The sequence below is a fragment of the Amblyomma americanum genome, chromosome 8 (assembly GCF_052857255.1).
Source record: "Amblyomma americanum isolate KBUSLIRL-KWMA chromosome 8, ASM5285725v1, whole genome shotgun sequence".
NCBI lineage: Eukaryota > Metazoa > Arthropoda > Arachnida > Ixodida > Ixodidae > Amblyomma > Amblyomma americanum.
In genome coordinates, this window is record NC_135504.1 from 59,375,040 (window position 1) to 59,398,441 (window position 23,402).

Consider the following 23,402-nt stretch of genomic DNA (forward strand, 5'->3'; position numbering starts at 1 on the left):
GAGCAAAAGATCCTCGGTCCGTGACCACAGCAGTCGACTGCCCTCAAGGCATACAAGGCACTCTTTGCCTACTTGAGAGCGACTTGATTGAGTGACAAATTGTGACAGCGTTGTGCGTGTGTGTGTTATGCCTTTTTCCCCTTCTCTCTTCCTCCTTTTAGCCCCCTAATCCCTCTTCCCCAGTGAAGGGGAGCCAACCGGAACCCCTTTCTGGTTAATATCCCTGTCTTTCCCTCCTCCTCTTTATCTATCTATCTATCTATCTATCTATCTATCTATCTATCTATCTATCTATCTATCTATCTATCTATCTATCTATCTATCTATCTATCTATCTATCTATCTATCTATCTATCTATCTATCTATCTATCTATCTATCTATCTATCTATCTATCTATCTATCTATCTATCTATCTATCTATCTATCTATCTATCTATCTATCTATCTATCTATCTATCTATCTATCTATCTATCTATCTATCTATCTATCTATCTATCTATCTATCTATCTATCTATCTATCTATCTATCTATCTATCTATCTATCTATCTATCTATCTATCTATCTATCTATCTATCTATCTATCTATCTATCTATCTATCTATCTATCTATCTATCTATCTATCTATCTATCTATCTATCTATCTATCTATCTATCTATCTATCTATCTATCTATCTATCTATCTATCTATCTATCTATCTATCTATCTATCTATCTATCTATCTATCTATCTATCTATCTATCTATCTATCTATCTATCTATCTATCTATCTATCTATCTATCTATCTATCTATCTATCTATCTATCTATCTATCTATCTATCTATCTATCTATCTATCTATCTATCTATCTATCTATCTATCTATCTATCTATCTATCTATCTATCTATCTATCTATCTATCTATCTATCTATCTATCTATCTATCTATCTATCTATCTATCTATCTATCTATCTATCTATCTATCTATCTATCTATCTATCTATCTATCTATCTATCTATCTATCTATCTATCTATCTATCTATCTATCTATCTATCTATCTATCTATCTATCTATCTATCTATCTATCTATCTATCTATCTATCTATCTATCTATCTATCTATCTATCTATCTATCTATCTATCTATCTATCTATCTATCTATCTATCTATCTATCTATCTATCTATCTATCTATCTATCTATCTATCTATCTATCTATCTGAAGATAAAAGAGGAAATAACCACAACCAGAGGAAATAACTTGACCGATCATGCTGGACAACATATATGTGGCAGTATTCAAGACACTCTGTTTCTCTGTTTACGTGCTCAGAGGTTGTGACTTCAGTTTCCGTGCGTAAAGTGGCATAAGCTCTTTCAAGAAATCGTTTAGCCTTATTTCTTTCGATGGGCGTGGTTGTCATCGTACAGCCAATACAGAATGACCGCAAGACAACTGCAGGATGATCTCTGTAGAAACGGCCCGCACATGCGTTTGCTTTCGGTCGACTGACGTGGAGTTAATATAAATGCTCTTGGGCATCATCCCGCTAAATGAAATGCAGGAACTCTGTGTTGAAGCGACCTGTTGATTACGGCTATTTGCTCGGAAAAGAGAAAGAAAATCTCGAGTATGCGTAATATTAAGCGCCGTGAATGTCGCGGGCTTGTCGTACTAGCGCCAACTGACCGCCCCGCTGAGCCGAGGCCAGCCAGGCAGGAGCACGAAGACGGATGAAGAAAACGAGTGAATTGAACAGCGGCGAGGGAGGATAGCTCACTGGGAAAGTTCTTGAGCAGATGTGTGTGCGGTAAAACGGTGTGGAAAGTCGTTGCATTCGTGTTTGTGTGCTTGCGACAATTTAAGTGTCTTAAAGGCAGCGCGCTGTTAACGTGCTTAAAGTTTTAAGGAGCTTGCGACGCTGAAACAAACAGCGGGTTTGTAGAAGGCGTGGCCTATAGCACGGCGTGCATGTACCGAAGATAAGAAGTGCCTGTCTTTTCTGGACAACCCTCTTCCATCCACAATTATAAACGAACCATTTTACCACCTTATACTGATGGGAAACTAGCTGGAAGGCCGTTCAACAGTAAACTTCCGCAATATTAGTAGCCAGCTTGCCTGCTCCTGGAGTGGACAGAATTTGTGTCCACTCACTTATATTTAGGAGGAAACGGAATAAATGACCTGGTGTAACCACTGACAGCGAACTGACAGCGCTGTTATTCTAGCCATGACTTGGCTGAGTGATCAACAGATTAATCCAGCGCCAAGGAAGGACACCAAAGTGAATACGGGATGGGATTTGTCCTACGCTATAATTCTGTGCGTAAACAAGCCCGTAAAGACCGCATAGTACGGTTGGAAAAACGAGTAAGCCATAATACAACCAGTGTGTAACCGTGTACTGTGCAGAGGGAAAGTGGTAGCCGCAGTAAGGCGCAACAACGAAGCCTTTGCGAAGGCTCAGGTTCACTTGCTGCATCTGGCCAGTAGGCGAAGTCGCGATGTGTTCACAGCGCTAGATATGTAACACCCTCACAGTTAGACAATGTGTCCGCACTTCATTTGTCACCTACGTCCTCCAACCTTCTATCAATCGACACTTGTCGCCACATTTGGGGTGGGCTAGCTCACTGAACCCAACATCCAGAAACCCCTGCTCACTTATCGCCTCCGGCACTTGAGGACTGTATGCGAAAGGTGAGCTCAGGATCCTTGCGCGTGCTGCCCCGAGACGAACTCGTTCATAAAGAGAAGTGTCTCGCCCTCATTCGACCACGTTGCATGCAACTAGGGCAATGCTTGCGTCGGCGAGCCGGTGGCTCAGCCGACAGCAAAAAGCACACGGGGCAAAGCACATCTTGGAAAGTGTCATTTATTGTTCCGTCGTTTGCTAGCTGCCTGTGAGCAGCAGCCGTAGCAGTAGTGGTATTGGCAGGGGGTCAGAAGAAAGACAGGTAGAGGAGGTGGTGTTAGGCTTAGGTCCGGAGGGGCGCGGCGGCCAGTCCGGGCGACATGGCACGGCCAGCGGACGCGGAGCTGCGGTTCTTGGCGCGCAGCTTGGCGAGCGTGTTCTCGGCCATGTCGGCGCGCTCCTCGGCGTCCTCCAGCTCCTGCTGCACCTTGCGGAACTTGGCCAGGTTGAGAGCCGCGATCTCCTCGGCCTCCTCGATCTGGCGCTTGTACGTCTTGATCTTCTGCTGGAGCTTGTCCACCAGGTCTTGCATGCGCTCGTGGTTCTTGCGGTCCTCTTCGGCCTGCACCACGAGAGAAGGCAAACGCTCAGTCACACAGCTCGTTTCGACACCACGCTTAGTAAGAACAAGCCTCAACAGTGACTCCGGCTGAATCCGCTACATGTTTTGTCTAAAACCTGAACACAGGACTTCTGTTTGTTTTTGCTGTTGTAGATTTGGTTTGTGGAAATTAGTTTACTTTTAATAATTATTAATGAGAAATACCTGCCATAATTCTCTAGAAGGAAATTTGTGTTTATTCAAACCGAAACTTGTTATGCCTTTTTCTGCAAAAATGGTTGTTCTTAACTTAACCGGAGATAAAAATTCGTTGTCTTAGCGTAATACTCGTTAACGTATTTCTCTAGGAAGGTTATGAGTAGCGTATTTAGGAATTAGCTGCTTTCCGCCGCAAACCTCTAAGGCTCTCCGAAAAAAATGAGCTAAAGATCGCCTACTCTTAACCGTGACGTACCTGGAACTGGAGCTCCTTGATGCGGCGCTCGCTCTTGCGGAAGTTCTTGGCGGCGTCTCCGTGCCGGCGTTGCTCGTTCTCCAGCTCGTTCTCGAGCTCGCGCACCTTCTGTTCCAGCTTCTGGATGATCTTCTTGCCGCCCTTGAGAGCCGCGGCCTCGGCTTCGTCCAGGCGCACCTGGAGCTCCTTCATCTGCTGCTCGAGAGCCTTGCGCAGCTTCTCCTGTTGCAGGGCGTGGTCCTGCTCGGCGCGCAGCTCGTCAGCCAGGCGGGCAGCGTCCACCATCGCCTTCTTGGCCTTCTCCTCCGACTGCTTGGCCTCGTTGAGCACCTCGTCCAGGTCAGCCTGTGGAGCAGTTGGTAAAAGTGTGGCGATGAGTCACAACTAACGTCTTCAAGAAACGACTGTTCACTAAAGAGTATGTCCAGGAACATCGCCGTAGATGAACAGAACTTATACGCCATTCAGACTTAAACATTTACAGGTTAAGTGAAATGTAGAAATAGGCTACTAGACCGTAGACATTCTCTGCTTAAAGACGGGGAAACAAAATGGCGTACAAACGATCACTCGGAATTTGGTTTTTGTATCTTGAATTTCCAAACAGAGCTCTGAAATGAGCAAATTTTCAGACAGAAACTGTAATTACTTGCATCCATCTACATGCGTCAAACCTGCAACATGAAAACATGCTTACCTGGAGAGCCTGCATTTCTCCCTCGAGCTTCCTCTTGGCCACCGACAGAGAGGCGGTCTGAGCCGACAGCTCGTTGACTGTCTCGTGCATCTCGCTGAGCTCGGCTTCACCGGCGCGGCGGGCGCGGTCAGACTGTTCCAGCAGCTGGCGACTCTCCTCCAGCTCGCCGTGAAGAGCGTTGCAACGGCGCTCAGCCGACGCGTACTGCTCACGGGCTTCGTCGCGGGCACGCTGTTCTTCCTCGAGGGCGGTCTGCAGGTCCTTGACGTTCTGCTGGTACTTCTTGAGGTTCTTCTGCGCCTCGGCGTTGGCCTTGTTGGCGTGGTCGAGGGCAATCTCGAGCTCGTTGATGTCGCTCTCCAGCTTCTTCTTGAGCCTCAGCGCCTCGGCTTTGCCCTTAGCCTCGGCCTCGAGACTGGCCTGCATGGAGTCCAGAGCCCGCTGGTGGTTCTTTCGAGTGTTCTCGAATTCTTCCTCCTTCTCCTGGATGCGCCGGTCGATCTCCTGCCGCACCTGCGACAGCTCGAGCTGGGCGCGCAGCACCTGCAAAACAAGAGAGCCGGTCACTCACAGCCTTGCATAGAAAGAACAGCAACATAGAAGGACAATTAGGAATTGAGCCGAACGATCAGCCATGGCTGCCACATTGCCTTCCCACCCTCTGACGTTATTTGCCGCAATAAAGCGAGCTTGTGTTTCTCCCCTTGTAGTAGAACATCATGTGAAATGAAATTAACAGCAGAACTGTTTGCACTTTAATACTAGCTAAGGAGGTCTTCTAGCCATGCTGCCCTGCAAAGGCAGAGTGTATATATGAGAGCATCGACGATGACTAGGACAGACGTACCTTGTTCTCCTCCTGCTCAAGCGCAGCCTCGGCCTCTTCGAGCGCAGCCTGCAGTTCCTCCTTCTCCATCTCGAGCCTCTTGCGAGACTTCTCGAGCTCGTGCACGCTTCGGCCACCCTCACCAAGCTGGTCCATCAGGTCCTTGATCTCGTCCTGGAGGTTCTTGTTCTCGCGCTTAACTGCCTCGTAGTGCTCCTGGCTCTCCTCGTACGCGGCGCGCAGCTTGAACACCTCGGTGGAGTAGTTTCGGCATTCTTTCTGCGACGCGTCGAGCTCGGCGGCGAGGTCGTCAACCTTGGCCTTCCATTCGGCGATGACCTGCAAAGAGGGTTTGTGAGGGAAGGAACCCCAGCCGAGACCGACGGCCTCCGAGCAGCAGGCAATGGTTTGCAAGAGGTGCGTACCTTGTCGAATGACTTCTGGCGCTTCTCGAGAGAGGCGGCGAGAGCGTTGGCCTTGTCCACTTCGATGGACATGTCCTCCAGCTCTCCCTGCAGGTGCGCCTTGGTCTTCTCGAGGCCGCTGCACTTGGCGTTCAGCTGCTCCATGGCCTCCTCAGCCTCCTGGAGCTTGCCATGCAGCTTGCGCCTGCGCGTCAGATGATTGAAACCGCCAGCATTAGTTCGCGTGCACCTCTACTTGTGGTCAAGAGCCCGTCATTTTCTAAAAAAACTGTATTACTATGGAGCATCGGAGATAGGCCATTTATACACATGAAGTGGGAAGTGTTGAGATAAGAAACGATGTAAATATTACTCATCTGAAATATGCAACAAATGCACACACAATTAAAGGGAAACGAAAATAAACTTTGTACACGTTCTCTATTAGGTTTATGTATTACTGTATTGACAAGCTGGATTCTCAACTATTTCTTAAAAACGTCTTAAGACCACACTCACTTGGCCTCCTCGAGTTCCTCCAGGCGCGCCAGACCCTCGCTCTCGTACTTGGAGCGCCAGAGCTGAGCCTCGGCGTTGGCCTTGCTGAGCTGGCGCTGGAAGTCGGCCTTGGCTTCCTGTTCCTCTTCGATGCTCTCGCGCAGGTTGTCCAGGTCGTGCTCCAGGTTGCGGTACTTGCCAAGGATGGCAGCGCGCTCCTGCAATAGTTGCGCCAGCACGTGTGAGTGTTTTTGCACGCGCTAGCTCTCGCCTCCGACTAAATTGCCGTAGGGTGCTTCATTGGGGGAAATCCTTTCACTGGTCATGGTTGTCCCATGTGGTTACTGTTAATCATGAGCTAGGTTCAGGAATTAGGCGTCGGGGCATTCCAAGGCGCTTCAATGCCCAAGGATGCAGCCTGCGCCCTCGGAATACCCCGAAGCCATAGACAACAATGCGCTGGATACTCACCCGTGCCTCCTCGTCGGCCTGGCGCTTGGCTTCCTCAAGCTGCGTCGCCAGCGAAGCCTTGATCTTGTTGAGCTGCGCCACTTGAGATTCGGCCTCCTCAAGCTGCCGCTGGAGCTCGCTGTTCTCGACGCCCATCTTCTTCTTGGAGCCATCCAGGTCGTTCAGCGTGCGGTTGGTCTCGTCCAGCTTGAACTGGGCGTCCGCGAGCTGCACCTCCAGTTGCTTCACCTGCTTCTCAGCGTTAGCCTGGATGTTTTTTCATTGTCGAGGTGGGAAGGGAAACAAAGAACGCCAGTCAGATGTTTTATAGTCATAACGGATGATTTATAATGTGTTGCCAATGGTTAGCGAGTGTGAACGTGTGCACATACCATTTCTTGCTTCATACGTGTCAAAGTAAGACGTTGAAGTGTTTAGTGGCAGTGTTTCACATCAAGCGTGCTACTCGGTGAGACGCGTTTAAAAGGAATAATGTCATTAGAGAAAATCTGGCGGCTTGAATAAGTGCGTGAGTGTAGGTTAACCTTGTTTTGAGTAGTAAGAAGTAATATTGTGGGCGGTGAAGTTGCGAAAAGCGTTCAAGTAATTTGTGAGTGTGGGTTAACCAAAACGTTTGTTGACTCTAATTCAGCTGGTAAGATGGTAGGCAAGATTTGAAGCAACTGACAAAAGATTACCGCCGCAAGATGTCAAGTACAATATAAATGTGCCAAAAATCAAGAAAAAGGAAAGGTAGGGAAGAAAACCACTGGGAGTCAGTTTCGTGAAGGGAAGTCATGCATCGAGGTTACCAGAAAGCAAGACAGGGATAGGTTTAAGAGAACGCGCGTTCTACACAATGCAAGGCTGCAGCGCCCGAATTCCGCTCGCACACAACATTGCCACAGTGGCAGGTTGAGGTGCTTAAGCCATCCTCCAACAACGGAGAGGACGTCACACTTATTTTCCAGCGGTAGGTATCAGCTACTGCGATGAGGTTCGGCTTAATGCCAGTGCTGCTCTTTTTAGGGGAAGGAGGGAGGACTTCTGGACTTTGACGGCACGTAGGCAAGGTTGTGTGCGAATGGAGAGGAACGTGTGCGCCATCTCAAAGGGAAGGGCTACCTGTGACTTGTTGCTGTGGTCCAGGAGGGATTGGAGGTCGGACACTTCGGCAGCCAGGGTGGCACGCTCCTTTTCAACTCTAAGCACACGGTCGGGGAAGGGGAAAGGGAGAGGTGGGAGAGAAACCGGGGCTCAACTCCAGGTTCAAACATCTGGGAGACCCACGGAACTGCGGGATGGTGCGTTTCTCATTCTGATGCGGGTCTGGAGATTGCGGGCTGGGCTTGGTGCGGGCCGTCGCGGATGTGGGGAGGAGCTAATAAGGCTAACGACGGGGGGTGCTTTACCTTATCGCGGTTAAGGTGGTCAATATTGGCACGCAAGTCGTCCAGTTCGCTTTTCATCTGGCTCTTTTCCTTCTCCACCCTGTCGGGCCAAAGTTTTGTTAGAAGAGCCGACCTGCTTCCCGGCCTTAGTGAGCCGGAGAAAAACACTGCTCGAAGAAAACATCGTCGCTCACAAAAAAGCACAGAAAATTTGTAGCTCCAAAGCGCATTGGTCAACAAAAAGAAAAGAAGAAAACGCGCCACATTAAAATCAGGGCGACCAAAATGAACCACTGGAAACCGTTTCAAAGTGCTAGTTCTGGTGCTGCAAAGAGTGACGAAGGTAGTGCAGCCAAAAGCAAAAAAGCAAGCATTCAGAATTCGCGGCTTCGATAAGTATTCATAGAAAAAAATGTCGAAAGTGCTTTGCAGTTAAAAGGTCTGCACGGAATCTCCGTGGAAAAAACTAAAAGGCCAGTTATGCCGGTGCTTGATTTCAAACCACGTTTCGAGTACATTAATTTTGCTTTCCCATAACTATTGACAGTCGCATTATCTACGCATAACATATCTGCATAATTTTAGGAAGGGACACTATGAAGAAGAAGGCTCCCAGCTTTACGGTCTCGCCTTCGCTTTTTTCACAAGCGTCTTTTCGCAAGTTTGTACTTTGAAAGTAAACTGAAGCCCAATTTCACTTGAGTCACTTCTAAAAGAAAATACGGTCCTTAAGCTACATATACTCTAGAGAAACGTATGCGGTGTTTTGATAGATGGGTGGTTGCTAGTAGGGCTGGCAGATAAACAATACTTCGTCAAAGCTACAAATGGTATAAGGGAGCCTCATTACAGTTGAACGCGGGAGATCGCGGGAGATCCCTGTCCCGCGTGCACCATCCTCGGCAGTCTCGAAACGAGAACGAAATGCGCGGGCGCTGCTCACTTGGCCTTGTGCTTGTTGAGCTGGTCGATCTGCTCGGAGAGCTCGGCGACCGAGTCGTTGTGCTTCTTGCGCAGGTTGGACATGGCCTGCTCATGCTGAAGGTTGGACTCTTCGAGGTCGCGCCTCAGCTTGGCGAGCTCGGCTTCGCGGCGCTTGTTCAGCTCTACCTGGGCCGACGTGGCTCCACCCGACTCCTCGAGCCGCTCGCTCAGCTCTTCAATCTCGCGAGCGAGGTCGGCGCGCTGCTTCTCAGCCTGTGACGAAGAGATTGCGAATGGTGGTAAGTACGGTTAAGCTCTGCGCTCGTTTTTAGCTAACAGCAGACGTGTGTCCCCAATCAAACCCCAGTAATAGCATGTCCGCACAATAGGCTGGAAGTCCCACTAGACTCCGCTATCAGCAGATCGTTCACGGACAGCTTATTCAACATGGTAGCTATTTCACTACCTTCTGCATGTTTTTACGTTTGATACCATGGTCTGCGTGCAAAGCAGGAATAGCAAGGACCAATTCCGCATAATTCGGCATAAGGGACGAATAAGTAATCTCTGCCGGTTGGTTCCAATATGAGGTCCAATATAGGTGGGACTAGGAAATACATATTGACAACCTGCTTGTCTCCTATTGCTGCATGGTTTCCGCAGACTTCTACAACTGAAAAATGATCGCATCCTCGGAGCGAATTCACGATCTCGAAGCACTGATGACCGCCCCTGTCAATGTTCACCTAACAATCAAGCAAACATTCATCTTCATGCCGTGCTAAGAATGGTAGTGTCAAAATCTCGCAGTAGAGAAAGGGATACGGCACTGACAAAATTGCACCTCTTTAAAATGTCTGCAGCAAAAGACGACCCTAACTCCTCCCAATAGACTAACCAGCCCGACCTCGAGTCCCCCCGTCTAAACAAGCGAAAGAAATAAAAAAGTGATGAATTCGCTTACCTTGGCCCGAGCCTGGCGTTCAGCTTCCAGCTCCTCTTCGAGCTCCTCGATGCGGGCCTAGAACAGAAGGCCACATCATGTGACACAGAGGCTCAGCAAAAAAGCGGGCCCTCGCAGAAGCAACCACACACTTGCGTAGTCCTTGCCCAGCGGGACGGCGGCGTCCCCGCACTCGGCTACATCGCCCCGTTAGAGCCGGCAGCAAAGCACACCCCACGTGTTCCCCCGAGGGAACAAGCGCAGCGGAGCCAGAAGGGCCCCGCTGAAGCATGCTCTAGGCACAGCTGACGAAGACGACACGCAGCACGGCAAGCACAGGACGTCGGGCTAGCCGGGCGCACCGCAAAGTGGGTATCCGCGTGGCCTCGGCTCAAGCCCTGTAATCCAAGAGTGGTTAGCGAAGCGACGACACCCCACGAGCACGGGCACACAGTAGCAGCGGCACTAGCGCGAGCCACGGCTCATCTGGAAGAGCGAGGCCTACTTCATAGATGAGGTGAACGGTAGCCGGGCTGGAGGCGAGAATAGGCTCCTGGGCCTGTCGAACGAGTCGCTTGCTCTCGGCGCTGAGTCGGTAGTTGGGCGAGATGTAGGGGCCCTTCTGGAGCGGGTAGAAGGAGTCCCCTAGCAGCGCATCGCCGGCGGTGACCACACCCTTGGGCTTCCTGGCCGCGGGGGGAACCGCGCTGCGGCTGACCGGGCCGGCATCGCCGTTGGCCACGCCGTTGACGAGGCCGTTCACGACGGCGTGCGCTGCTTCGAGCGGGGAGGAGCTGTCCATGTCGTCGTCGAAGAGGGAGCGTGGAGCACCGCGGTTCGCTCGGGTCGGTACTGACGGTTCGGGCCTCCCGGCGACGCGTTAAAAGGGGGGAGCCTCCCTGGCTTCGGGAAATCCGAGCTGCCACGCTCTCGCCCCGGCCCGTTCGCTCACCAAAAATACCTATGGCCAGAAATATGTGCGAGCTCGCCGGCGCTGACGCTCCCTCCTGACTCACCGGCAGCCGCGGCGAGGAGGGCGAGCGCCTTTTGGCGACTTTCTCGCCCCTCCCAAACGCCTTTTTTTTTCTTTCTGGCACTTCAGGTCTGCGGCTCGTCACACGTCCCCGCCCGCTTTACACCTGGTGAGAGAACCTCTCGGTGCAACGGCCTATGGTCACGTGGCGAAGCGCGCCGGGTTTGGCTTCCGAATGGCCATGCAGGCGCTGCAAGAAGGGCTCAAGGACGACTGTGAGCCTGTAAGGCGTCAGCGACGGCACGCTGTCTCGATTTTTTTACGTGAGGGACCAGGTAAGCTGGCTTTCTTTAGACCCGCTAATCGGCTACTTTCTTACTTTTCGCTCGGTGGAGACTCCCATTTCTCTTCTTTCAGCCGATATTTTGGGACACATACCCCGAATTCTTGTGCGTCTCGCTGTCATTATTTGTCACACTCCACCGGCCGCACTTTTCTTTCACTGTGTCAAGCAGAGACGCGCGTTTGTTTCAATAGAGTATCTGTGAAGACTTCACGCCGTTAATTTTGTACCTGTTTCTTGAACCAAGGAGTGCCTTCGTGCCGCCCTAAATTCGTATGCTTGAAAGGGTTTCCAGGGACGCGCTCAAATTTCTGTGCACAGCTGGAAACGCAAAGGGCACGACATTGTCTCTTAGAGAGCTCTGTAAGCGCTGAGTTTTCCGAAAAACAAAACAAAAAATCTGCGACGCCGACGCGTAATGGGTTTGTCACGCAGTTTTTTTGGGAGCTTTTCCTAATATAGATCCTCTGGGCAGTTTTTTTTAACACAAGCGTTTTTGGTGCTCTTCCTTGGGTTATATTTCTTGGTCTTCCATTCGCACTGTCCTTCATGCCAGGATAACTAATCTTGCTAGGTCGACAAACTGGGGGGCTTTCACAGGTATGAAGTGCTTTCCTTCGGCCGAACAGGTATGGGAATGGGCAGAGGTACACGGATGAAACTGGTACGCACTCCTTTTCACAGACCGGCTTTTGTTTTAAGTTGATTAGTAGTGAGCTTTGCCAATTCGCCGAATCAATTCCAAAACTGTTTATTCATGAGAAGACGTGTTTTTAGACGGAGAGATTTTTGGTTTATTCATAAACCTCACGAGATAGCTCGCTTCTTCCGTTATTGTGTCCTGATGCCAAGTTTGCGTGGTTGCCAACTCTGCGAAAATCCCGCAACACAAGCGTCGGGATGATGCATGCAAACCAAAAAATACCATTCGCGCAGGGCGCCGCAATTATGGTAGCCTAGAAGCCGCCGTTCAATAATTCGTTTGTTATTTTTCCCACGACGTTCCACATATGATTCCTTGTTCAACGGAACTCCGGAATTATAGTACTGCAAGAAAAAATAAGCTCCTTTTTAAAGCTTTTTTTTTTGAAGGCGGCTTGGCTAGTTAAGGTCCGTTCATTCCAAAGACATTAATGAATTAGAGGACGGTACTGGGCAAACAAGCGTGACGAAGGTAATCTTGCACCACGTGGTGAAAACGGGTGTTGATTTTTGCCGAAGTTTACGAATCTCAATTGCGTGATTTCATTGAACGTAACCTCACACTGAGAAAGGCTTACCTGGAGTTCCTTGATCTGCTTCTGCAGCTTGGCGACCAGCGCCTGCTCATCCTCCAGCTTCGCGGCCAGGCTAGCCATCTCCTTCTCCTTGCGCTGCAAGTTCTGGTCCATCTCTTTCTTGTGCTTCTCGAGATCGGCGACGGCCTCCTGGGCGAGCTTGAGGTCTCCCTCAACCTTGCGCTTGTTCTTCTCGAGGTCGGCGCGGGCCTTCTTTTCGCGTTCCAGCGAGTCCTCCAGCTCGTCGAGCGTCTGCTCCAGCTTGGCCTTGACCTTGTTCAGGTGGTTCACCTTGTCCTCGGTGGCCTGGAGGTCTTCGGCGGTCTTCTGGTTCTGCTCCTGCAACTGCTTCTTCTCCTTGTTGAGCTTGTTGATGAGCTCGTCCTGGTGCTGGATCTCGTCGTTGAGGTTGCGGATCTGGTGGTCCTTGGTGGCCTTGTCCTGCTCCGCCTTCTGCAGTGCCAGCTCCATGTCCTCGATGTCCTTCTTGAGGCCGGAAATCTCGCCCTCGAGCTTCTTCTTGGTCTGAGAGAGCTGGCCGTGCGCATCCTCCTCGTGCTGGAGCCGGTCCTGCAGCTCCTGCAGTTGGCTCTCAAGGTCTCCCTTCTGCGTGAGGGCCTTGTTCAGGCGTTCCTCGACGTCGCCGGCGCCCATGCGCTCAGCCTCGAGCTGCAGGAACAGGTCGTTCTTCTCCTGCAGCACTTTGACGTTCTGGCCCTCAAGCTCCTTGCGCAACTTCTCTTCCTTCTCCAGGGCCTCCTGTGTCTTCTTGAGCTTCTCTTCGAGCGCCTTGAGCTCGTCTTCCACGCGGGCGACGGACAGCAGGGGCTTGACCTGCACATGTGCGAGGGTTGACGTTATCCACACCGAAAGCCGGAAATATTCATTGTTTCCTGGTTTACGCAGATAACTGTTAAATGGCCTACATGGTGTTCATCACCGATAATAACAAGAAGCTGGACAGATCTGTGCTTGATAAAAATTGTACAAATTAAGTGAACGTACCTTGCTGTACAGCTTCCACCAGAGCCAGTTGCGCAGCTGGAGGAACTTGCGGAGGTTGCGCTGGATGACCAGCAGCGCCACCCTGTAGAGAAAGAGCCGGGCGTACATTCAGAACACATCGATAGAAGTAAATCAATCCTCTATGTGCTTCAGCGATCAACTGTAGAGTCGCAGAAAATGCAGATCAGCCCACTAAGCTGCCTAAATAAAGTTTTGAAACAAACTCAAAAAAACAGGAACCTGCCCAGCGCCTAACCGTCGCTGTCATGCAACCATAGTACATTTAATGTTAATGAGCTTTCTTTGAAAACTTAAGGGAAATGTGTGGTGATGACGAGAGAACCAGTACTCTCGTCATTAAAGTCTTGAACAGTTACCTCTGTTCCTTGAGCTTCTGGAAGTGCTTCTTGGTTATATACCAGCGCACAGCGGCTTGAATCATGGTGATAATCTTGCCGAGACGCTCGTCACGCAGTTCTTCCAGGCGACCCAAGACGCCTGCCCTGAAGAAGATCTACACGACAGAGAGCAAGAGGTCAGCCTTTCAGTGCATTCGGCCTTCCGAAAACACTTTTACTACTCCGACCTCCCTAATTTCAGTCTATCCGTTAGTGGTTTTGTTTGTTTCATAAAAACAACTAAAAATACAAAGCAATAAAATCTCTAGCAAATAAAATGGCATTCTTTAAAAAAAGATTTTTTAAAGTAATAGGAAACTTGCTTCAGTACACAGCCGCTCAATGTAATATTTCAGGCTACAAACGCATCAAAAGTGTGGCCTTTTGGGTTTGTTGGTGCATGATACTGCTAAAAAATCTTTGCGTTAGCCTTGCAATGTTTACAGCAAAATAACACTGGCGAGATAAATTCCAAGCAGCCAATTTTTCGGGAGAACATTTCAGTGAGGCAGAGTACACTTCTTGCTGAAAAATACGCTGAAGAAAGCGGCACTTGTGGATTCAAATGATTCACATTTTAAAGAGGGCTCATCCTGCAGCATCTAGCTTCTGACTGTGCTTTCAAATTTCAACATGATCGTTACAAATAAGCCTTTTTCTCTGAAATCACTACCCTGTTTCTCTGTGGTTTCAAGCTCTTTCTATACAGCTGATAAGTCAGTGAACTACTTGCACTTAGAGTGCATTTGTAGTCAGTGCAACACGTCAATGTATATGGTTTCCTGGCTGCTACTGCAAATTAAAACTACATAACAATGAACAGAAACGGTGTTTCACACAAAGTGAGAGAAATGCAAACAGGAATACGGGGTGAGGAAAAGTGAGGGGGTGAGAAAGAGCGCCTCCAGGACCATAACGGGTGGCGACTAAGGGGGAGAGCAAGGGGAACTGACGTACCTTGGTGAATCCGAGCCGATACTCGCCCTCGTCGAGTTTGATGGCGTCCAGCAGCTTCTCAGTGGCGGCACGAGCGTCCACGAAGCCTTTGGGGAGCGCGTTAGGGGCAAGGATGGCGTATCTACAGGGCGGGTGGGGGCGCGTAACAGGAGGAAGGGCTCAGATCGGTGGGCACAACCAAAGCCGGAGGAACGGGCGCGGGCTCAGCTCCGTCATGCGTCCATCGAACTCTCGAATCAATAAATATCGAAAGGCCTTGTTCTGAATGCGCTACAAAGGCAGAACCGGTAATTGGATCAATATTGGAGAGGGATGCTTTCACACTGGTTTTCTGTAGGAACAACCTTTTGCCATTACCATTCCAATATTGGGCCGAGAACGTTTAGTGCAAGAAGAGAGCGTGGACACCAAACGGTGCTTGTTCAGAGGCATAATATATAGGATACTCTTTCATAATTTGGGTGAAAGTGAAGGCCTCAGTGACGCCCTACCCGACGCCGGGTACCAGGACGGAGCAAAGCCCGGCCTCCATCGCCGTTGCATCGTCGCACGGAGCGCCCTGAAGTGTTAGATGGCAAGCTTAAAAGCACCGGGCTGGCGGTAAGCGGCTGGTGATGCTCTCGGGCGTGAAGGAACTGTGTGAGAGCTCGGGTGTTGTCAGCAGGGGCGAGCGAAACAGCAACCATGGGCGGGCCACCGCTGGGCATACCTTATCTTGTCCATAGCGGTATTCGAGCTCGTCAATTTTGGTGTGTTTCATAATTATCGCCGTCGCTTGTTTCCCGTCGATGAAGTAGTCCGGAAGCTCACCGCAGGCAAGGATGCCGTATCTAGGACCGCAAAAGGTCCAAGCCACATTGATGCAGCGCACGTGGTCTCCGCTAGGAGCGCTCGCTTTGTGGTACAATTCCACGCGAGTTTCTTTAGTGAAACTTCGAGCGACACTATTTTGCAAGTTAACTTGATATCGAAGCCTAATGTGAAAACAACTGTTTGAAAGAACTCGTCGTTTAAGGTCGACAAACGTTCTTTGCTTAATAGTTTTGTCAATGCCTCAGTATTATTTCACTTTAGGTGAAGGTGATTCTCGCAGTAACGCTTGGCGGCAAGTGGGGGTAACGGATCGTGACCGTGCTAAAAAGTGGCCATGCCCCGCAAGGAAGGCATGTTCAAAACAACAGGCACGGTCTGCAAAAAGGCATGAGCTGGTCAAGGGCGGGAACGATGCTGCCAGAGGGAAAAAAAGCCTCGGGTTGCATGGGGAAAAAAAGTGATGCCTTTGATCGGCGCCGGGTGGGTAGGAGTAGGCACGTAAGAAGGGGTAGTTTGAAGTGGCGTTCAAAAATTGACGAACTTACCCCATTTTTCGGAAAAAAAGCCTCGCTGTCGGGTAGAGTGTCTCGGTCAACTATATAGGGGACCGTGACTAGGACAGGGGGAATGCGTGCGTTTTTCTAACTAATGGACGGGGTTTCACTACGGGTCTCATTCGGACACAACTCGCGCCTGTACTGGTGCAGTTCGCCCATAGTTTAGGACTCGTTTTTTTTAGTACCAGGGATATATAAACGCCGCGTGTGGAACAACGCTGCATGTCGACCCACATGTGGCAGCCTAGTGCCGAAAGAGGGCAACAACCATAGCGGTGGGCCTTCACAAATGCGACAAAATCGCCGCCGTCGCTCCTTCTACGGGCGAAAGTTGCACGATACAGGGTCGGTTGGTTGGGTTTGGGGCGAGGTTGGGCCTTATTTTGCTCTGAGTACATGCCTTGCTGTGTCCGAAGCGGAAATCGTTGTTATCGAGCTGAATGGCCTCGATGACCTTTTCGGCGCAGTGTTTCGCATCAACGAAGCCCTTGGGGACGGCGTTGGGAGCCAAGATCGTGTATCTGGTCGAGAACAGTGAGCCAACATGAGGATTTCAGTGCGCGACAGACGGCCGCCATGACGTAAGGGAAGCTTTCTCAGTCTTCGCCACCTTAAGCCTAATGCGCACAGAGCATGCTCCGCAGCACTGACCACCCGGGGGCCATTACCCACATTATCGGAAGCCAAAGCAAAAGTGAGACAAAACAAAACATAACGCATGGCAAAACCAAAAAGGTAGCGCCGTTGCGAGAGAACTGCCGGAAGCGGTAAGCGCTTGTACGCATTCGTGCACCCGTCGGAGAAGACACAAGAAAATTGCCAACAAGCGCTTGCTAGAGGACCTGCTATGTTCTCTTTAGGAAACCGGCAACATATTCAAGACTAGGACTTCTCGTGGCGAAGATATTTGGATTTGTTTGCAAATCACAATGAAAGATTTTGAATGTGATTACAAGTTCTTGTTATCCGTGCGGATCTTTTACATGTTGCTATTATTCTTACCACCGATGGCGGTGTTTTGCCAAACGTGAACCTGCAGTCCTAAGCTTTAAATCAGTGATTTTTTTCTTTGCGTGCGAGAGCACTGTAGAGGCGGCATTGACAATATATGAACACTGTGCAGGGAGGAATGAGAAATGTACAGTAAGCTAGACTTACGCAGTCGGTCACGTAAACAAAATTCTGGTTGGAATTCTAGCTTTAACTGTCTGGTGGTATTTTCATTCATTATTGGGGGGTAAACATGGCAAGTCAATTCTTAAAATGAGGGAATTGCACACAAAGCTTAAGTAATTCTTAATACCTCCAACAAATCACTTCAACCACAAAAACATCCCAGTTTTGGGCACATCGCATATACGTGCCAGCGAATGCCCATCTCTGGCTCTAAATTTACATTCCATCCATTAGCCCGTGCGCGCGTTTTGTTGAAGAACTAAGTTTTAGAAATAATGAGTATAATGTTAAAAACAGCAACTTCTACGTTAAGTGCCGCTAGCACCGCAAAAACTTGGAAAATAGTAAAGTTGGTTTCTAAATCGAGACGGTCAATTGACATTCTGCGGACTTGATCGATGCCTGAGTGTGCTTACCGCTGCTTGAAGTCTGGGTAGATCATCCTGTTGGGGAAGCCCTTTCGGCAGATACGGATGCCTTCAAGCACACCGTTGCAAGTGAGCTGATGCATGACAAGATGAGAGTCGATGACGCCTGCAGACATACAGCAGACGGTCAATCTATTGCGTTTAGTTGATTTTCCAGCCACTTGTCATATCGCTGAAAATCAAAAGCTACATATACAACGAAAGTACAGAACGACGTAGTAAATAAGGACTAAACACTGTGCACGTCTTCATCTCGATCAGCATTCACACGATCATATTCGTAAACTCTCCTGTGAAACCTAGAGAATAAAAGCACATAATTCACACTGTGATTAAATGATGACGGACAAGAAATCTGCAAAAGGCAAACAATAGGCAATTTGTAAAAGGAGCACTTTTACAATAATTTGCGATATCCTAGTTTATACGATGCACCTTACTTTGTTTCAGACCAGTGCCACTTAAGTTAAACAGCTCCAGAGAGCTTCCTGTTGTAGTTTTACTTCTTGTTTCCTATCCCGGTGAGACATGCAAAGAAATTGCTTCGTCGTCAGATGGCTTTCAGAGAGGAGCTTTCGATGATCTCCTCAATGCACGTTATGCTGGCTATCTTTACAGGTATTTTGAAAGCTTCACATTTTGCACTGATATTTTTGTGCCATCCTTGCACCATCAACATAGCGATACTGAGAATGCCTACATTGGATGTAAAAAAAAGGCATTATTACATTCATTGAGGCATTCGCCAGCCATAAAAAAGTAAAGAGATGAAAGAGAAGGTTTTGGGCGGGATCCATTTACCTGGGGACTTGGTTTCGTTCGGAATGATACAGCGGACAAAGTGGGGGGCAGTGCTATTCAGGGTAGCCATCAGCTTGTTCAACTGTTCCTGTGGGTCATCAGTGCAGGGCAGAGGGTTAGGCATGACACAAGAAAAAAAATGCTGTGCGCATGGTGGAGTCCGCATCAGTGTCATGGGGTGTGATATCTGGATTTGGGGGGTGTCGGGCCGATCTTACGTGGTGGGTGTGGGGCTGATCGCACGTGGTGGGTGTGGGGCTGATCGCACGTGGTGGGTCTGGGGCTAATGGCGTGTGGTGGGTGTAGGGCTGATCGCACGTGGTGGGTTTGGGGCTAATGGCGTGTGGTGGGTGTGGGGCTGATCGCACGTGGTGGGTGTGGGGCTGATCGCATGGTTGTGGGGTTGATCGTACGTGGTGGGTGTGGGGGCCAAGTGTGATGGACGACATGCGACGCGAACAGCCGGTTTCTGCCTTACACAAGGCAATTTTGTCCTAAGCCTGGAAGCCACGACTGCGCACTTGTCCTACGCCATTCTGAATCTGCTCTCGGTGGGCAAAGAATATAGCCACTGGCACTGTCATCTCCCGTGCTAAAGAAATCATTCCGAATGAAACGTCGATGCAGTGTGCACATCGCTGTTTTCTTGCCAGATTTCATCGCCTGTTTGTAGCCTCGACTGTGGTGTACTCGGCGGTGCCAATATTAAAAGCCTGCATATTTTCTGCAGCAGCAAATGCAATGTTTAAGGTAAAGCAATATAAAAATTGGGAACCTTAAAGGAGCACAGAATTTTGACAGCCCGACAGTGAACTTTTAACACTTAATATGCTCCTTTAAGGGCTACCACGGATACTGTGAAACCGGCTGCGTCTCGGCGGGACAGTGGGTCGCGAGTCGGGCTCACAAGGGGGACTGTAGTGTGGGTTTCATTCATCGTGCCGTGGGCTTGGGTCGTGTCTTACATGGCTGCTTGAACTCGTTGGGAATGATGCACCGCACGAAGTGTGGATGGGTGCTGTGCAGTGTGGCCATCAGCTTGTTCAGTTGTTCCTTCCCGGTGGAGAAGCCAGCGAAGCAAATGTTAGACACACTCGCGCACACACACGCACACTGCTACCGGAAGCGTATAGGTTAAAGCCGGCCGCAATACGCAACGGCTAGAATTTAGCAATCACGCGTTAGCGACCACAGAAGTGCGAACACGCTGCATAGGTTGCACCGTGCTGAGTAATAAGTTGGAAAGCGTTTCACATATTACATGTTCATATGCATTAAGTTAAATCTGCTACGCTCTAAGATTGATCAGCACAGCTGCATGCAAAACTGCCATTTCTCTCTTTATTTATTAATTAATACGTCGTAAGCAATGTCGGGAACGCATAAGGTTCTTAGCAGAGACTTTACGCACGAGGCTGCAAGTCAGAAAATAAGCAGAAGTGCTCTGGCTGCAAATTAGTAATAAGCAAACGCGCTCAATAGTCAACAAGAAATTAATGCCAGCAGTTTATTTCATGCGTTTCGCAACTGTCTATTGTGCTGACATAGCTGCCAAACGCGCACGCATTCACCGGAACCTCCTCTCTTACGAAATCAGAGCTGCTGCGCTCTGGTGTTCAGGCAGGGTGCAGTTTAAATGCAGAGCGCTACCGAGCATGTCAAGGGTTAGAGACATCCAGCATTCCCACGGGAAAAGTTGATACTAAGTACAAGGTTTGGGAGAAAATTGCAAGGGGGGAGTTTTCTACAAAATACGGAATGGGCAGAGAATCGTGCTTGAATTTCAGTGGAATCTAGGAGCCACTGAGGTTCTTCGGGAAGGTCGCACGGGAAATATTACAAAACAAACTAGAGGAAAGAGCATTCATAGGGAAGAGACTCGTTTAGGGTAGACTGCGCGCACAAAGATGCATTCATTCAAGGTGCTCTGCAAGGCAAGTGTGACTACAGGAAAGAACATTCAAAGGAGAATAGACTTGTTTCAAGTAGACAATGCCTACGTAGGTACATTCGCATTGGTATATCGCAAGACAAGTAGAACTACAGGAAGGAACATTCATAGGAGGATAGATTTGCTTCGGGTGGACAATACCTACATAGGTACATTCATACAAGGTGCATCGCAAGATAAGTATAATAGTGGGAAACAAGGTATTTCTACAGGTAAGGCATACAGGTATGACATACAATATGAAGACTGCACGACATATACGACTTGAGGATTTCAGTTCAGTGCAGTCCAGTAATATTTTAGTATTTTTTTTACAGGACAACTGTGGAAGCTACAGGTAGAGGAAGGAAACAGAAACTACAGAAAGAGAAATATAAAAAGAAAGGCAGGGTACTAGGCATGCAGAGACACACAAGGAAATGTCCACGGCACGCAGTCGTTTGCGTACTCCACAAAATGGGCGTTACCTACTCTTCCTAAAAGCATAACAATGTCTGCATGTCTGTGAGAGATGCCCTAATCATAGTTTAAATTGCCACGCCAACACTCATGAAAGTGTAATGATATATTCTAAGGTGTATAACTCCGATGCATTTGGATGCTTCGGAATCATCATGAAACAGGCTGAAAAAGTACCAGACATGACCGTAGCTCCATGAACGCTAATTTTCTAAGATGTACAAGTTTCTTGACAACTGGATAATACTGCGTCACTTTATCTAATGGTCACTAACTTGTGCCTCCTCAATATCTGATTACAATATCGTGGTACTTGTTGGGCGTAAGCGAAGCAAAAGGCTTCGACTACATGTCTGCCGCGGCAACAAATGCTAACGCGATTCAAATCGCGGCGTGGCGTTCGTGTCCGTTTTGGAATCGACTGCGTGCAGGGAGAACAGGGGGGATGGGAGGAAAGTACCTGCGGATTTGGTTTCGTTGGGAATGATGCATCGAACAAAGTGGGGCTGCGTCGAGCGCAGGGTGGTCATGAGCTTGTTCAGTTGCTCCTACGTAGAGACAGGGGATGGAGTCATGCCGCTCATGCCAGGGGCTCCGGATGGCTACGCGAGCACATGACCCAGTGCGCAGGAAACCGTCGCCTTCTCTCAAGGCTGTTGAAAAGCTTATCAGTCTATTGAAACGGTTTCCAAAGATAAGCCTAGTAAACGATGCTACTATAGGCTAATTCTTCAAAGAAAACAGTGCAACGTTTTTTGCCGTGCTAAGTCGTCGACAGTGAGTAAAGTCTTCTGATGTCAGTGTCAAGCACTGCTTTCCCTCGTCAGATAAAATGAGAAGTAATTTCATGCCTTCCGGGGGATGCTAGGCTCCCCTATTTAAACAGCCTTTCGTGCCACCGTAGGTCACGTGCTCGCGCAGCGAAAGTTGACGAACCTGTAAGAGGCTTGGAGACTCATTAGCACAGAACTAGTGCAAGATATTCAGGTATCCAGGTCTACAAGTGCCCATGCATTTCAAGGAGCATAGGAACATTAGACACGTACTACGACGACTATGCAAACAACGCAGTATTCCGTAATCTGCAAGCACAGATTCATTCGGCGTGCCTCGGCTAAGTATGGCCTGAAGGAAATGTACAGGAAAGTAGAATAACCGCCTTTTATATAGTGCCGTAAAGGCAATGACAGACAAAGGGCGTAGAACATGACGACGAAGTCGCCGCGCAGGTACCGAACAGCTTCCGTGCTTGCAGACGAGAAAGAGCAGGCGCGAAGCAGCAGCGTATCGGAGCAACGCGAGCGAGTCATGCAAGCTTTGTGTTCGCACTGAAGTCGGTGTGCTTGGATTTTGTCAGATTTGTGTTCACATCAGTGCGGCGCAGCTACCACCAAAGCGCACAATTCAGCACACACACATAGAGAAAGAATGAACACGATACGGTTAAGATAACTTTCCACTATAACTTTAAAATAAATCGCTACACATGCAGCGTCCAACGAGGACCGTAAAAAAAACTGATCACTAATACATTTACACCTGATAAACAAGAATGAAGACAGTTATATGTGACCAAGAGCTAATCGACTTCTGCCTGCTTTACTTTACGTCTTCACAATTTTGCGCGTGGGCTAGATCACCTTAAAAGACATCGATATGTTAATTGTTCTTCGTCAGTGGCGCCCTAAAAGCAGCTTCAGCAGTCGCAAGCTTTGCTTTCACCAGCATTGTTAATCGCTTTTCTTTTACATTAATGACAACTGAATTAAAATCTTGTTCAATACTACTCGATCCTTCACAACACGAGATACACTGAGCAAGGTTCAGCTGCAAAGCGTGCGAGATGTCATGTACTTACCCTGTACAGACCGGACACAGTCTGGAAGCCAGAACCCTTCTTGCGACCACCTGAAAGGCAACATTCACGAGTGTGAGAGCCTCTATTTGTTAGTATACTTTTGCAACAGGATGCTCCAGCATCTATTTTTTTTAGCAAATCTTACATCCAAACATCGCTGTTAATTCGATACGACTACCCTCTGAAGATGTTACATTGTTGAGCTGAAACACACGTGGGCCGCCGCGGTGGCTCAGTGGTTATGGTGCTCGGCTGCTGACCCGAAAGGCGCCGGTTCGATCCTGGCCGCGGCGGTCGAATTTCGATGGAGGCGAAATGCTAGAGGCCCGTGTACTGTGCGATGTCAGTGCACGTTGAAGAACCCCAGGTGGTCGAAATTCTAGGATTCCTTCACTACCGCATTCCTCCTAGCCTTAGTCGCTTTGGACCGTTAAGCTCCATAAACCATACGCGATGCAAATCTGAATAAAAATTAAAAACGACTACTCTAAGCAATGGCAGGAGCCAAATGCAGCCATCTGCAGCCGTGGTGGTATTCAAAATGTACCTCTAGGGAATGGTTCCCGATGC

At 49.0% G+C, this 23,402-nt stretch overlaps 1 protein-coding gene across 50 annotated transcripts in view; it reads right to left on the minus strand.

Annotated features, from left to right (window-relative positions):
- Window positions 1-2,851: 2,851 nt before the first annotated feature.
- The window catches only part of Mhc (myosin heavy chain), a 43,934-nt gene continuing 23,383 nt past the window's right edge, over window positions 2,852-23,402 (minus strand). For 13 of the 50 annotated variants that reach the window (XM_077634908.1, XM_077634903.1, XM_077634910.1 and 10 more), the window contains exons 16-32: window positions 22,833-22,882; window positions 18,565-18,652; window positions 17,752-17,869; window positions 16,560-16,680; window positions 13,812-13,948; window positions 13,435-13,516; window positions 12,433-13,263; window positions 9,858-9,914; window positions 8,913-9,166; window positions 7,704-7,782; window positions 6,600-6,845; window positions 6,150-6,346; window positions 5,652-5,835; window positions 5,248-5,565; window positions 4,401-4,943; window positions 3,704-4,048; window positions 2,852-3,249 (exon numbers count right to left, since the gene is read on the minus strand). In XM_077634908.1, the coding sequence (XP_077491034.1) occupies window positions 2,971-3,249; window positions 3,704-4,048; window positions 4,401-4,943; window positions 5,248-5,565; window positions 5,652-5,835; window positions 6,150-6,346; window positions 6,600-6,845; window positions 7,704-7,782; window positions 8,913-9,166; window positions 9,858-9,914; window positions 12,433-13,263; window positions 13,435-13,516; window positions 13,812-13,948; window positions 16,560-16,680; window positions 17,752-17,869; window positions 18,565-18,652; window positions 22,833-22,882 (3,929 nt within the window). In that variant the 3' untranslated portion in view covers window positions 2,852-2,970. Of the gene's footprint in view, window positions 3,250-3,703; window positions 4,049-4,400; window positions 4,944-5,247; window positions 5,566-5,651; window positions 5,836-6,149; window positions 6,347-6,599; window positions 6,846-7,703; window positions 7,783-7,990; window positions 8,070-8,912; window positions 9,167-9,857; window positions 9,915-12,432; window positions 13,264-13,434; window positions 13,517-13,811; window positions 13,949-14,789; window positions 14,911-16,559; window positions 16,681-17,751; window positions 17,870-18,564; window positions 18,653-19,529; window positions 19,618-21,434; window positions 21,523-22,832; window positions 22,883-23,402 lie in introns of all 50 variants that reach the window. The other 37 variants (XM_077634922.1, XM_077634924.1, XM_077634914.1 and 34 more) reach the window with 11 other exon arrangements.